This window comes from Alexandromys fortis, unplaced genomic scaffold (genome assembly GCF_014885135.2).
Source record: "Alexandromys fortis isolate MF-2015 unplaced genomic scaffold, M_Fortis_MF-2015_v1.1 scaffold_159, whole genome shotgun sequence".
Taxonomy (NCBI): Eukaryota; Metazoa; Chordata; class Mammalia; order Rodentia; family Cricetidae; genus Alexandromys; species Alexandromys fortis.
In genome coordinates, this window is record NW_026068031.1 from 682,519 (window position 1) to 697,969 (window position 15,451).

General features: G+C 41.3%; 1 protein-coding gene across 10 annotated transcripts in view; it reads left to right on the forward strand.

Annotated features, from left to right (window-relative positions):
- Positions 1-15,451, forward strand: part of Sipa1l1 (signal induced proliferation associated 1 like 1) — a 280,284-nt gene that overhangs the window by 123,244 nt on the left and 141,589 nt on the right. For 9 of the 10 annotated variants that reach the window (XM_050164486.1, XM_050164489.1, XM_050164478.1 and 6 more), the window contains one exon: positions 15,010-15,070. The exons of the other annotated variant lie outside the window; for it this stretch is intronic. In XM_050164486.1, coding sequence (XP_050020443.1) covers positions 15,010-15,070 — 61 coding nt within the window. The remainder of the gene's footprint in view (positions 1-15,009; positions 15,071-15,451) is intronic. 10 annotated transcript variants of the gene reach the window in all.

Below are 15,451 nucleotides of genomic sequence, written 5' to 3' on the forward strand. Positions count from 1 at the left end.
TATATAACATTATAGTCTTAACATGTTAGCAAGTGGGATGGGCTACTCACCCAGGTGAGGAGGAAGTGAGATCGGCCATTCATCCAGGTGTGGGCAGGTGAGACAGGCCACGTATGCAGGTGTGAAGCTGGTGAACTTAACGTATGTTGTTTCTGGAAGTAAAATTGGGCCAACCTTTGACTTAGCAGTCGTGCTTCCAGGGGTACAGATCCAACAGCAAGCTCCTCACGTGCGCACCAGGAGAATGTCCAGTTTCATGGCAGCATTTGTATATTCAAGCTAGAACGTATCAAACTGATCATCAGTAGCACGGGGGAATTATATTTTGGTGTTTTAGTTATGACCTGATGTGAATGTTTTTTGTTTGTTTTGTGTTTTTCCCCCCTCTTATGCTATACCTGGCCAGTTCAGAAATGGCAGAAGCAGTTTGTGGTGCTGACAGTGTTAGTGGCCATCAGCTTTGGGGGTCACCAGGACCTGCTGAGGTGCCTGCAGTGCTCTTTTAATTGGGTGGCAGTTACAAGATGGAACATTGGTGAAAACCCTTAAACAGATGCACTTAGCAGTTGTAGGCGCTCATATGCATCTTTAACTTTATAAATCATTTTGAAAAGTCTGCTAATCTTGTTTCCTGCTGTGCATATCACGTCCTGGAACTCTAAGGAGCCACTGCAATCTTTCAGTCTTGTCTCTAACTGGTGTTTAGAACCTTCCTACCTTCAGGGATTGATGCATGCATTTGACTATTTTGGCTTTACTATTGGTAAACTTTGAGTATTTTAACTTTGAATATTTTAAAGATCAGACAAAAATCATGGCTACCAAGCTGGGAATAAACTACCATGGTTTTATTAAATATAAAAGTCTGTTAGTGTAGAGCAAATGTTTTGAAGAACCAAAATAAAGCACCAGTAAGATCATATTATTAGTAAACTAGCCATTTCAGAGAAGATACTTTTCTCCTGGCTAGCACAAATCTAGCTAGAGTTAGTATATTTCATTAGTAACAGTAATTAGGATTTTGCTGTGCTCATGCCTTCATGAGGCACCCCCCCCCCCACTTACCACATCCACATCTGCTTGTTCTTCAGATAGCATGGGCTGTAGTGTTCTTGAGGGCAGGGACTATTCATTCATTTCTCCTCACATTAAATAGCTGGAAAATGTTGATTTCCTCCACTTCTTATAAACAAGACTTTGTGTTTAAGCACACACCAGAAAATTTAAATTTTACTGCATACTTTTTTTCCTCATGTAGGACAAAGCTGTAATTTATTATAAAATGATCTTGAAATTTTCAGCTATAGAGCCTCTGGCCTCCTTTCTTTGTCCATAATGTATGTCAGTGTGATGAACTTTGTCTAAGTTTAGCTTCAGATGATGTATAGAATGTTAATTAGAAAGAGGAGATCCAGACTTATACATACATTTGATAGACTAGCCAATTTTATCCTAAGAAGTGTATGCAAAAATTATAATTTTATAAAGCTATATAGCTAGAAGATTTTCTGATAATTTGTTAATTTGGCTTTGGTGTTGAACCCATGTGTATATACTGAGCGTTACTAAGTTTTGTTGTTACTTGGTCACACGTAGAAATTAGTTACAGGGGAGGGGGCATGGCAGTTTGAAAAGCTGATTCATTGATTTGATGATGCAATTTCTAACAGTTTTGGGGGAGGAATATATTAAATTTATTAGGTGACAATTTTATTTCCTTATTGCAATTTTTCATCATCCAAAGCTTTTTTTAAAGAGCAATAAGATCCAGAGTAAGTTTTTATATTGGAACACTCAGACTTCTGCCCTTGGAGTGAACATAGGGCTTGGTGTGGCTGTGTGAGGTTCTTGGGGTTTTGACAAAATGCTAATACAGCCCTCGGCCCTTCTGAAGACCAGAGAGGAGTATGGTGCCCACGGCTCTTGGAGGTGAGGCTCTTACCCTCAGGCTTGAGAATGTTACTTTGATCTGGCTGCTCGCCAGACTTGGGTATTTCTTTTGACTTGAGTACTTCTAGAGTCCACACATTATCCATGACCACTCCCACAACCACAGCTGATTCTTCCTATCGACCAGGAAGCTTCATCGTTCATCCAGGACAGGGACCAGCTGGTTGGTGAGTGCTACTCATAACGTCAGGGTGAAACCTGGACAGCTTGACTAACAGCCTCAAGTAGATGTCCTGGTTTAGGGCTCCTTGCGCCCAATCTTTTGGTCCTTGTTGTGGGGACTGTCAACATCCATGATGGTGCCTCCTGCCCTGCCAGGTCCAGAAAGACAGAACTTCTCCAGAGTGGGCAGGAAAAGGGCTCTCTGGGAGACACACTTGAGATGCTACCTACACAGGATGCTTTGTTTGTAAAATATTTTAAAATTTGCAATGTATTCCAGTTTGGGGTGACAGTAAATATAGTAATTGTCAAAGGTACTGCATACATAAAAATTTTAGGTAATTTTCTTTCTTTCTTTTCTTTTCATTTTTCTTTCTCACGACAGGGTTTCTCTTTGTAGCCCTGGCTGTCCTGGAACTCCCTCTGTAGACCAGGCTGGCCTCGAACTCAGATATCCATTTGCCTCTGCCTCCCTAGTGCTGGGTTTAAAGGCATGTGCCACCACACCCAGATAATTTTATTTATAATTTCCAGGTAATTTACTTGTTGAGCCTAAAACACTAATGAGATTGTCACTAAAACACGTTGAATTTGTAAGATTTTAGATCAACTTAAAGATTTACAAGGATGAAAAGATACTGATACATATTTTAAATTTCCCTGTCATAATTATTTAACTGATACATTTACCAAAAAATGTAGTTTATTTTGCTTACTATTTTTTTGAGACAAAAATCTTCAGTAGCTCAGGCCTCAAACTTGTTATGTAGTCTAAGGTGACCTTAAACACCTAATCCTCTTGCCTCTACTTCTCAAGTGCTAGGATTATAGGTCTGTATCATTATTGCTGACAAACTTAATTTTTTTTTAAAAAATTACATACTTTTACTTTATAAAAATTATTTACGTTTACTTTATGTGTATGCGTGTGCCACGTGGTTGTATGTGTGTCACGTGTGTTTCTGTGACTTGCAAAAGCCAAGGCCACAAAAGGATATCACGTGCTCTGGAAATGGAGTTACAGGTGGTTGTGAGCCGCCGTGTGATTGCTAGGAACTGAACTTGGGTTCTTTATAAAAGCAGCCAGTGTTCTTCACCACTGAGGCATCTCGCAAGCCCCAACTTGAATAGTTTAACTGCCTTTGCCTATGATATTTTGCTAAGTAGAAAGCCATTTGTCTTATAGTTTACTGTGTTTAGATGAAAGTGTGGTACCTTAGTTCTCTTATTTCTCCCTTAGATATTTTCCTGTGTTGCACCATAGTGTCAGGCAGTGGAATGCTGTGAGATGCGTCTGTTATGCAGGATTCGTGTTCTGCTTTTATGAGCATTAATGAACTGTTTAGTAAGGGCCGTGAGTATCATTTAATTACAGGATCGGTAGTTTGATGCATCTTTTATATTTTTATATACCAAAAATAAAGTAACTTGAAGTTGCATATGCCAAATATTTATTCCTTTTTGTTTTCTGTGGTAGTTACCTAAGTAACAGGAACAAGGGAGTTGTAAAGGCAGGGAGACACCAGACTTTATTCCCTGGTAAGATACAACCTAGTATATGTTGTTCAGAATAAAAATGTGGCTTTCGAAAGCAAGGCTGTGCTGAGGAGACAGTGTCCTAGGGTACATCTTATTTGAGTGGTGCTGAAGGGGAGAGAGATCACCTTTAGTGCCAATAAACATTTGGGGCTCCAGTGTAGTTTCGTTCCTGGTTTAGCTGGAGACCCCAACATTTCCAGTGTCAATATAGGGTCCTTTCACTTGAGCACTTGGCTTCCTTCTTGGTGAAGTGCTGTTGGAGACATTTCTGATTATTGTAATATTCTGATTATTAGGAAGACAGGAACAAGCTTGGGGTGGTAGTACACATCCTTAATTGCATTACAAGTGAATGAATCTCTAGGAGTTCGAGGTCAGCCGCTGGTGTATACAGTGAGTTCCATGTTAGCCTGGGCTACATTCACCAAGAACTGTTTCTTCAACTTCCTTCCCACTCCTATTTTCAGCTTTTCTCTCTTCTGACCATTCACCATTCCGTTTGTTTTATTATCTATTTTTTCTTAACCTTTATTTTTTAAAAGTATTTTATGTATGTAAGCATTTTGCCTGCGTATGTGTGTGTACCTGATATCTGCAGAAGTCAGAAGAAAGAGGACATTGGATGCCCTCAGATGCCTTAGGTGTCATGAGCTGCCATGTGGGTTCTGGGAAATCAAATCTAGATTTGAACAATAGGTACTCTTAACTAATGGACCAAATATCTAGACTGATACCTTGACCACCCCCACCCCAGCTAATTCCTTTTTTCCCTCCTCTATATTGCATGTTTCTGGCTTCCTTCCACTGCTTAGAATGCTCACCGATAATTAATTCCTCATCTCAGTTACGTATTCATTAGGTTTATGCATTCTCCTGAAACTGTTCTTTCTTGGATCCCCAAGAACTTATTAGTACGTTTCTAAAGCCGATGATCTCCTTTCGTTCATTCGTTGAGTCTCATCTTTACTCTTCTGCAGCGCTGGCTCTGCCTAGCTCTGTCACTACTCTGGGGCACATCACTGTATTAAATTTTGTGATCCCGTGATAACTACATTTCTTCCTGTTTCATTAAAACAGTATAAAAATATGAAGGTATTTCATAAACTGCCCACTGCGGTGTATAGCTACCTTCACCTTTTTAGTACTTCCCTTCTTAGGCTGACCATGTCTCTGCTGGGTTAGGTAGTTGTAATCTTAGCCTGTATCTTCTTGTAAAGCAGTAGGTTGTTTACTATCTCTACTCTTTGTTACCTTTTTTTTTTTTTTTTTGGTTAACTCAGTGTATTTATAAAATGAAAAGTCCTATCAAAATACTTTTCACTGGAAAAAATAATAAATAGAACAGACAATGGATCTACTCAAAGCACATCTTTGTTACTTTTGTTTCTGTTTCTGTTTTTTTTTTCCCATAGCCCTTTATGGAATAGTAAAGTTGAATTACCTAGAAAATTCTAAATCATTATCGACACCTCCTCCATTGGTTTCTCTGGAGAGGGATTTGCAGAGGTTTTTTTCATAAGCCAGAGGAGGCTTATACCAAAGATAAAAACCACAGGAGGGATCTGAGAGAGGAAGAGCAATGATCCGCATTGGTATCCATGGGGCGGGGGTCTTCCTGCATGGCAGTCCAGCTGCAGACTGCTTTGACTCCATGCTGAACTCCCCTTCATGTTTGTCCCCAGTGATCACGCTTGATGTATTAGACTCCCCCTCCTTTATGATTGCCATTTTTCTGTGAATGGTGTTTAAAAGCATGGTCTTTATTTTCTTGCATTAGCTTTTCTTAGGCATTCCTAAATTACTCCTTTCCCCGTTGCTGTTTTCTGTGGGATGGTATGTATGTAATGTACATTGATTTACTTGTAGTTATAGGTGGACCTAAAGGTTTAATTTCTTGTCAAGACTCTTCTCAGGGAAGCACTTATTGGCTCTTGATTACAGAAGCACAGAGGTTAGGCAGGCCAGCTGGGCTGCATTGGATTTTCCATAGTGTGGGGTTACCTGCCTTTTAAATGCTTCTGTCCCCTAAAGCTAAATTCACTTCCATGTCATATGAATGTTGTTCAGTTTCTCTAATCCCAAGGTTTCCTGTCATCCCCACCAAGGGTTAACACCACAAGAGTCTCCAGGACAGGGGCTACCATAGATGTCACTGTCACCCAGTGCTGCTGTGTGTTCTGTCTGGTTCCTCTTAAGTTCTACCAGGGAAATTGGTTTGAAGGCTCATCCTCCCATAAGGAGTCATTTGTCTTAAGTCAGTACCCAGATACTGTCTTAGAGTTTCCAAGACAGTTCAGTTCATCTTGGTGTGTGTTTATTCAGTGACTGGTATCTGCAAAACTATATGTGCTTCAAAATGAGGAATTAACCGTGCAGCTTTTAGTTGGACTGCTAATCATTCATGGCTCGTAAAGCCTACATGATGAAGCCCCATCCCCTGTAAAAGTCTCTGGAAAGTGGTTTCCGGGCTGGTGAACAAAGAAAGGTAGGTGTAGGGGGAGTGCTTCCTTCCTCTGTCCAGCACCCTGTCATCTTTTCCCTTTGGCTTTTTCTGACTTGTTCCCTTTGTAACAAGCTGATAATTGTGAGTAATTGCTTTCTTGAATTCTGTGAGCCATTCTGAGAAATTCTAAACCCTTGGAGGAGATTGTGGAGTCCCAGTTTATTTAACACACCTGTCAAAAGTATAGAGAACTAGTCTCATGTTGGCATCTGAAATGGGAGCAGTGATGGGAACATGGAGTTGATTAGGACATCTAAGCTGATGCCAAATGCACACTATGAGTATTGAATTCATTGTGGGATGGGTATTCAGTGGGCGTCAAGAATTGAGGAATTGCTTGGTGGGGGAAGCCTTCACACATAGGGTGCTGGAATTAGTTGGAGTGTGAGCAAAAGAAGCAGAGTTGTGGTGTGTGTGTGTGTGTGTGTGTGTTTAAAGATTTATATTATTTAGTGTTCTGCCTGCATGTATGCCTGCAGGCCAGAAGAGGGAACCAGATCTCATTAGAGAGGGTTGTAAACCACCATGTGGAACCAAACTCAGGACCTCCAGGGCTCTTAACCTCTGAGCGATCTCTCCAGCCAGAGTTTTTGTTTTTACTTAGTGTTACGTGTCAAGGTGTGTCAGGAAAACAGAACTAGTAGTTATATGTATGAGAGGGCATATTTGTATAGAAATATGTGGATTGATTTGAGTAGAGAGATCAAGATCATGATATTGATCGTAAGACAATTGGCATAGTTTTTTTTTGGGGGGGGAGAGGGTTAGTAGTACAGACTGGCCACTCAGGCAGGCTGTGGTGCAAATGCAAGGCAGGACTTCCTTGCCCTTTGGGCCTTTGTTGGCCCTTCAGCGGATTGGACTGGAGGAGGGCCAGCTACATAACAAGTGGTAATCTTTAGTATTGTCAGTGTTAGCCACATCTAAAACAACACCTTCATCTCAACATTTAGATTAGAGAGGTTTGTTCTCTTTTGTTTGCTCTACTGGGAAGCCCAAGGATGTCACATATTCCGAGGACACTCTCTATTAATGAGTTTGACCACAAATCTTGATTAGTATTTGACCAAGTTAAGTGAGTACTATATGCTGGCCAAGTTAATACATGAAACTACTGGTCATACCTAGTTCAGCCATAGTCAGGCTAGAGAGGCACTGTGTGATTGGTTAGGAAATCCCCAGGATTTAGACTTGAGATGCTGACCCCCTCATCCAGCACACTGACTGTTCATGTCCTGAGCATGTAGCAGCTGCTGTGTTTTGCTGACCGTGGAACATACACAGTGCTGTATTCCAGCCTTCCTGAGAGATGTCCCTGCCCCCACTTGAGTAAACAGGACAGTTATGATTTGAGCCTGTTTCCTCATGCTTATTTTTAGTGAGATTTGTATATTGGCTGGATTTCAATTTTTTCATAAAGAACCTGGTAATTTAGAATTCAGGCCAAATGTGCACAGTTGTTACTGTAGAGAGGAAAGCAAACATTGCCTTCTGATTTATTTGTGTGTTCTGCAAGAAAGAATTCCTGTACCAGATCGTATTAATAAATTCAGTGACTGTTTGGCTGCTACTTAGTGTATACCCTTGAGAATAAGAACTAATGGTTTGCCAAAACATCTTTTAGTGTAGTCCATAACTGTTCATTCCTTCTGTTAACCTGAATAATTGCTTCTTTTATAAGCAAAGATGTCACCTCTACTTAACAGTGAAAATCTCCTTTATGGGCCATGGAGTTGCACTTTTCGAAGCATTGCTGTTAGAAGGTAACAAGATGAATTAGAAGTGAGTCAGCCTGGGCTGCCATTGATGTCTGTGTAACTCCCATCTGTCTTGGGATTTTGTACCCACTGTCACATGTATAAAACATGGCCCATGATCATCTCAATTCTGAGCACCGTTATACAGTCATTTAAACCCAAGAAAAAATTACCCTTCATGCCAATTGAATATGTGACTGATAATTCTTTCAAATTACTAACATCTGTTCACTTTAAAGGGTCCGAGGAACCTTTGTGTTAGGGTGGGCTTTTTTGCCTGCTGATGTACCCAGGCTCCTGTAGCAGTTTGACCTCGTGGCTCATATCAGGCGCTTTCTTCCTTAGTTTTCTTTGAAGTTGGTAAACTTATGTGAAGGATTTCTCTTGCTGGGTCCCCTTCACTGTCCACGAAGGTCGCTGTGGTTCCTCTGAGACTGAGCTTCTTCTCTCTTTGAAGATAGCCTGTTTAAAGGAGCCTTGTGGAGGGAGGTAGCCCCCTTTAAAGGAGCCTTGTGGAGTTGTCTGTCGGCTTTCTTTTACTGTGCTTCTTTATGGACATGCTGTTGACACTGTCAGCATCCCCCACCGGCCTCAGCCTAGAGGAGTTGAATCTGCCTGGCTCTCAGCTGCTGGTTCCCAACTTCCTTTGGCAGAAGTGAGTTCAGACCATGTTCATTCCAGAGTGCAGAGCTGTAGGATTCCCCATTACTACATTTAGGCAAGCGTGCTCCGCTCATAGCAGGATTCATTTGAACATGGTTCACCCCAATCTCATGTGCCTTCTTCAAAGTAGAATCTTTGTGACCTTCATGCGTCACAGGGTGGCTCTTCTGGCTGTGCTTTTAAACCACCAGCCTAATCCTAGGAGCCAACCCTGGAAGATCGATACCTGTCCCATTAAACCACAGTAGACATGTTTTAGCAGTTCATTTTCTTTGTACTGAAACTGGAAACCTGTCTCAGTGCGTGTTTGTTTGCAATCCAGTTCTCCTGGTTTGAAAAGTTACATTCTTCTAATTTTTATAGTACATTTGAATGATGATCTTTTGGGTTAAATGTTGTCTGTGGCCAAAAAATAAAATCAGTGTTTTTGCCCTTTAATAGCCTGTCTGTAAGTGTGGAGAAAGGGTTTTGTTTGTATGTTTATCTGTTTGGTTTTTTTTGGCTTTTCGAGACAGGGTTTCTCTGTGGCTTTGGAGCCTGTCCTGGAACTAGCTCTGTAGACCAGGATGGTCTCGAACTTACAGAGATCCACCTGCCTCTGCCTCCCGAGTGCTGGGATTAAAGGCATGCACCACAACTGACTGGCTGAGAAAGCATTCTTAAGTATTGCAACTGGACTCTGGTAATTTAAGAATGTCCTTCAATAGATAATGAATGAGAGCTGCAGTTTTATTTAGTGATAATGACATAACTTTCAGTGAATATACAATTAAAATTTGTATTTAATTTTCAGGTTATGGTAGTTTCTTTTAGGGCTTTGTCCTTTTAGATTCTAACAGGGTACATTCAGCTTCATAGTCCACTGTTAAAATACATTTTGTTTTCTAGAAGTTCTGAGGTTTGAGTAGTTTGCAGTTTTTGTGCACTTGCCTTCCTGTAGCACAAGTGTGAGGGTGAAGTTCCTGGATGGTAGGATAGGACCTGGAGTCTGCCACGCGTGCTCCCGAGCATCTCGTGTGCATCTTTGCAGGCCCTGACGTGACAGGCATATGAAGATGCCTGTTCATATTCCTCTAGTGGATAGTTGGCTTGCTTTTGCTGTATTTGTTTTTTGTGTTTGCTTTTGGTGGTGTTACTGGTTTTTGTGAATATGAGGCAAAATCCCCCATGCCCTGACCACACCCTGACCAGTGTCTTCAGTTGTTAAACTCACTGTCAGTACCCGGTTTCTCTTTCTTCTGATTTTCTCTCGGGTTGTTTGCCTCTCCTACATGTTTAGGAGTTCCACATGCAGTCATTTCATCTTGTTAATGTGTTGCTATGACTGCTAATTTTGTCATGTCACCCTCAAACAATTTCTGCATTGTAATAATGTTGGATGTATTTATTATTGGTGCTTATGGTCTTTCTGTCTTGTATTGTTTATATTTTATGAAGTTATAAAGTATCTTTTATTATCTACTAAAGGTTTCATAATCTTACCTTTTGCATGCAAATTATGTTAAATTGGGATTTATTTTTATATAAAAGGTAGAATGGAAGTTTAGATTAATTTTCACATGGATGAACAGATATATACACAAGTACTGTTATTAAATAATTCTGTTTCTGCATTTATCTGACATCCCTGCTCTATTGTAAATAATAGTTGGGCAGGTGGACCCATGCCCTCCTGAATTGGTATTCTTGTAATGTAAGATTTAGACATAGACTAAACACTTTGTAAGACTCAACACATTGTTGAGTTTCTAAAAACAGCTGTGGTTATGATAAATAGGTAGATAGACGATAGCCAGATAGATAGATAGGTAATAGGTGATTGGCAGATAGATAATGGAGAGATGATAGGCTGAAAGATGGACAGTAGATGCTGATGAATAGAATATAAATATAAGTGCATGGACTTATATATAACGTGACCCCTCCATCCGGTGAGCATGTCTACACATATTCAGTAACAATAACTGCATCTGCACCTGGGTTTTTATTTGCTAATGACATTCTTGGAGAAAAGAATCATTTTGGAGAAAGAGGTATTGTCAGGGTTGGAAAGTACAGACAAGTACTGAGGAAACTTTGCAATGTTTTTAGGAAGTTAGGAAATGATATGAAAGTGATAAGATTGTGTCAAAATGACCCATAGGCTGTCTTGAAGCTTTTACTTTCCAGTTTTAGGCAGATTGGGCTAGCGTATTAACAATGGCAACAACGACAGCAATAAAAAATAGTAGTAAAGGGTTAGAGCTGAATAAATGAACCATGTGACCGTGAGAGCTGATGGTGGCACTGACTGAAACTGTATTGTCACAGTATTCTATTGTATGGAATTCCTTAGTTGTTTTCGTCCTCCTGATGTGGGGACACATTACAATGGGTTCTAGTTTTTGGCTGCCAGGGGCTACAGTACTCTAAACATTTCTGCTCATTTTGCTGGGAGACATTGCTTTTTCCCACTAGCTGATATGTTCATGACTCAGGCTCCTTTATTGAAAGGAGAAACACATAATCTGTATTTAATAAAAGTTTTATGTGTCCCTGGATTCTTCAGAAGAAGCAAGGTCATGGTAATAATTTGGGTGTGGTTCACTTAGCTAGCTCCTTCAGATCTTAGTGTGTCTGTCTTCTTGGAGATAGGAGTATTCCTTAAGACATAGGGGCAGGGGAAGCCCAGACACAGACACATGGAGGATGGCGGACAACTCTGCAGTCGAGATCTTCTACTTCCATGGAAGGCCTTCTGCGAGGAAGGGTAGCAGATGGTCAGAGGCCCCCTTGCTTTTGCAGTTCACATTCATGTCTTCTTGGTGCAGCTTCCAGGACATTCTCTTTTCCTGCTGGTATCAGTTTTTCAGCAGAGTGAACAGATTTCACTCCTTTTCAGGCATGTTGTCCTGTCTATTTCATTTCACTCTTGATAAAAGCCCACTGGAATGAAATGTAGTTTGCACTGGGAGGCCTGTGGTCTGTGGTCCCTGGCTTCTGCATAATCTCTGCCTCACCTACTCATTTGCTTGCCGCTCGGGAAATTACAGTATTGACTTAAGTTTAAACATGGTATAATACATTAGTACACTTAATGGTGAGATGAACTCAAGAGTCAGAAGTCATTGAGAACATATGGACTTAGAAGTCAAGACCAGTCTAAGCCAGGCTTGTCTCTTACTCCCTGCCCCACGTAAATTGGAAGCTGTTATACTGAAAATATGTTTGCTTCAGTTCTTTAAAGCCTTTAGCAACTTTAACATCGTCACTCTTTACAGCCAGAAGTCAGGATCAGTGAACTCCCAATCCGTGTTTCCCAGCTGCTTCTACTGTTTTTGATTGTGCGCGACTTTTCCAACAAATGATATTCGAGTGTGGGGCCTCACTCCAGGGTCTCTGTGTTCCTGCCGGCTGCTCTTCTTTCTCTTCTGTTGGACACTCACCTCCTGCTGACTCTGCACTGTAGGCAGCTGTCTCTTTAGACTCCCGTGGGGACTTCAGGAAACTGCTGGGGACACAGACATCCCTTCAGCAGTCTGAGGGCCACTGACTACTGTGGCCCACCTTTTTGATGTTAAAACTATAGGATGCTCTGCCTTCTGTTCAGAGCGAATCAGAAACAGACACTATAATGAGTCTTCCCAGATCAAACAACTGTGAAGATAGTTCTGAATTCAAGAAGCCCCATGTTAGCTCCCTGCCCCAGCTTACCTTTTCCGAGTGTAGAGAGGCATCGTGTAGTACTCCCTCGAGTCTGGGTTTCTGTGTAAACTGATTGGGAGACATGCTCTGCATCAGCATTATATCTCTCCAGTCCACCCTCTCCGACCTCGCACTATAGCAGACAAGACTTATAGTATATATATATAGTATATATATGTATAGGTCGGCTGTCGGTTTTTTGTAAATAAGATTTTACTAGGAAAGACAAACTCATATGGTCTGTGGGTACTTTCATATTTCAAACGTGAGCTTGATAGATAGGACAGGGACCTTATGTCCAGCAAATCATAAACTGCTGTCTGCATGTTTATAGTCAGTGTATTGATTTCCTCCTCTACACTACTCTGCTATGTGCCTGGTCCATCGTTTGTTACCAAGTTCTGCCCGTTGATATTACTATTTATTTGAATGTTTTTAAAGTTTCTTGGGGACCCCTGTGTGTGCATTCCTAGCAGCTAGCTGCTCAGGACCAGAGTCTGTTTGTAGTCTGCACTGTTAAGACACTAACACGGTGTGCCAGCTTTTACCTCTTAGCAGTCATGAGACTTATGTTGCTCGCATACTGTCTGTCGATGCAAATACAGCTCTTACCTCCCAGGGAGGAAAAGTTTATTCTTGAGCCGAATACTAATGATCATGGCTTAGGAACACAAGTGACCCCAAGAAACCTGCTCTGGTGTGGTAGCAGTTTCGTGGAGTTTTAGAGAACAAAGGAAAGCACTAAATCACGGCCTGTTTCAAACACATTGGTGGAGAATTCAGGTAGGTGGGTTACAGCAGACACGGTCTTTGTTGTAAGGCTCCCGTGCTCTCTGAGGACAGTCTTGGTTTAGGACTGGCGACAGCTGCTAGCCTCTGGATACATTGTGAAAGGTTTTCCCTGATAGGCAAAGGGAAGGGCAGACAGACGGAGGTGGACAGTAGGTGGCCATTAAGGAGACTAAAACAGCCTGAAGTAATACATAATATGGTCTGCGTTTTCTGTTTTCGCCATTATGACCAGTTACCTATACCTTGTAGTGGAACTTGATAACATTGTCGTGTTACTTGTGTTTTGATGTGATGGGTGAATCTGGGTGTATTTCTAGATGTATACTGGCCATTTTGAGGTCCTATGTGATGGCCTGTCTTTTTATTGTCTTGTCTTATTTGTCATAATCCTCATGCATTTGGAATGAGTTCTTTGGTGGTGGCTAGGTGTGTTGCAAATGTCGTTTATTTTAGGGCTTCTGGTTTCCCTTTTACAGCTATGCAAACTTAAAAAAAGACATTAATAATGCCACAAGACACACTGCACCACACTTGAGAGGAGAGAGAAATGAATGCACCCATTCTCCTTTCTCTCCTCTAGCCTTTTCTTGTCCTTTATAGTACACAGTACCTGCCCAGGGAATGGTGTTGCCTGCAGTGGGCTGTGTTGTCTATCAGTTAACAGTCAAGGCTCTCCCCTACAGACATGTCCACATGTCTGATCTAAACAGTTGCTCAATTCAAAGTTTCTTTTCAGGGAATTCTAGGTTTTAGAAAGTTGACTTTAAAACTAACCACCATAAGATCCTTTAAATTGAGAGTGTTGTGTTTTTATGTTTTCACTGTTTGTTGCAATGTTACCTATGCTGGCCTCAAACTCCTCAGCCTCCCAAATTTCTAAGATATGCCATGAAGGTGGGTGCCTGCTGTACTGTTACTGGATCTCTGGGCTGGGCATGGGTGACACTATTATATTTCACTTGTGGATATCAAAAGCCATTCCAGTGTCCAAGAGTCTTTGTTGGAGCAGATGAGTGCATTTTTTTTATTTTTTAATTTTATTTTTACTCAGGACTTTTTCCTTAGATCCTTGAGTTTAGAGATTTAGAAATTAAAGCTGATTAACCCACCCTCATGCTATATCAGGAATAGGTTAATTGAGTGTTGTAGAGGTCTAGCTAACACTCTTATCTTTTTAATTTTCTTTTAAAGCTACATAATGTTTGAGGTCCATTTAATATTTTCCCTTTTTGTTTTAGAAGTCCAGAGCAATATTACTTAATTGGGCTGTTTGGGATATGTTGCCCTTTCCTTCCTTCCTTCCTTCCTTCCTTCCTTCCTTCCTTCCTTCCTTCCTTCCTTCCTTCCTTCTTTCCTTCCTTTCTTTCGAATCTAGAGCAGGAGAAACAGCTCAGTGGTTAGGAGCTCCTGCTGTTCTTACAGAGACCCATTCTATTCCTAGCATCCTCATCAGCTTACAACCTCCTGTAACTCTAGCTTCAGGGGATCCAGTGCTCCTTCCTGGCCTACACAGGTACCCACAAGCATGTGTACTTAACATAGATACATACACATACATAAAATTAAAGCTAATAAAATGAATCCCAAAACTGGGTGTGGTACCACACACTTTAAACCCCAGCACTCCAGAGGCAGAGGAGAATGTATCTGAGTTCAAGGCCAGCCTGATCTACATAGCAGAGTTCCAGAACAGCCAGGGCAATAGAGAGAGACCTGGCACCCCTCCCAAAAAGAATCTCAAACAAACAAAAGTTCAATTTACAGTTGGTACAGATGATCTTAGAAATATTTATAATGCTCAAATATTATAGACACATCCAGTCAAACCTAATTAATGCTGCTTCCTTCAGAAGACTAGCCTGTCCACCTGAAAGATAAGTCCCTTGTCAAGATTCTATAAACTTTGTAGTCTTAGTGACATCTCTTAGGTCTTACAGAGTTTCTCTTCTCTGTCTGCAGATTATATGCCATTCGTGTGAACATCGCTGTCTTACGTATGTGATTATGGCGCCAGAATACAGTAAGTAGCCTTGCCGTGCTTTACCATCGAGTGTTGGCTCCCTGTGCTTGAATTCCTGGGGATGGGTTTGACCTTTCAGCTTTATGTACATACGCATCCCGATAGTGTTTTCTTTCTTGTTTCTACACACACATTATTTGTCTGGGCTACTTCCTGTAATGGCCAGCAGAATGGGCATCAGGACTGCAGCGATCACATGTGCCATCTGTTCCCTGTGTATTAGTCTGAGAAACTGACTGCAGCTGCAGGCTGGGCCTGGTGAGCTGTAGCCCCATGCTGCTGGTCAGCAATTGGTTCACCAACTGTGGCTCCATCGTCCATTCTTGGGCAATGCCTGGCGAGGGAAATGGGCTCAGGGACAGCCCTCGACTCTTGCTCTAG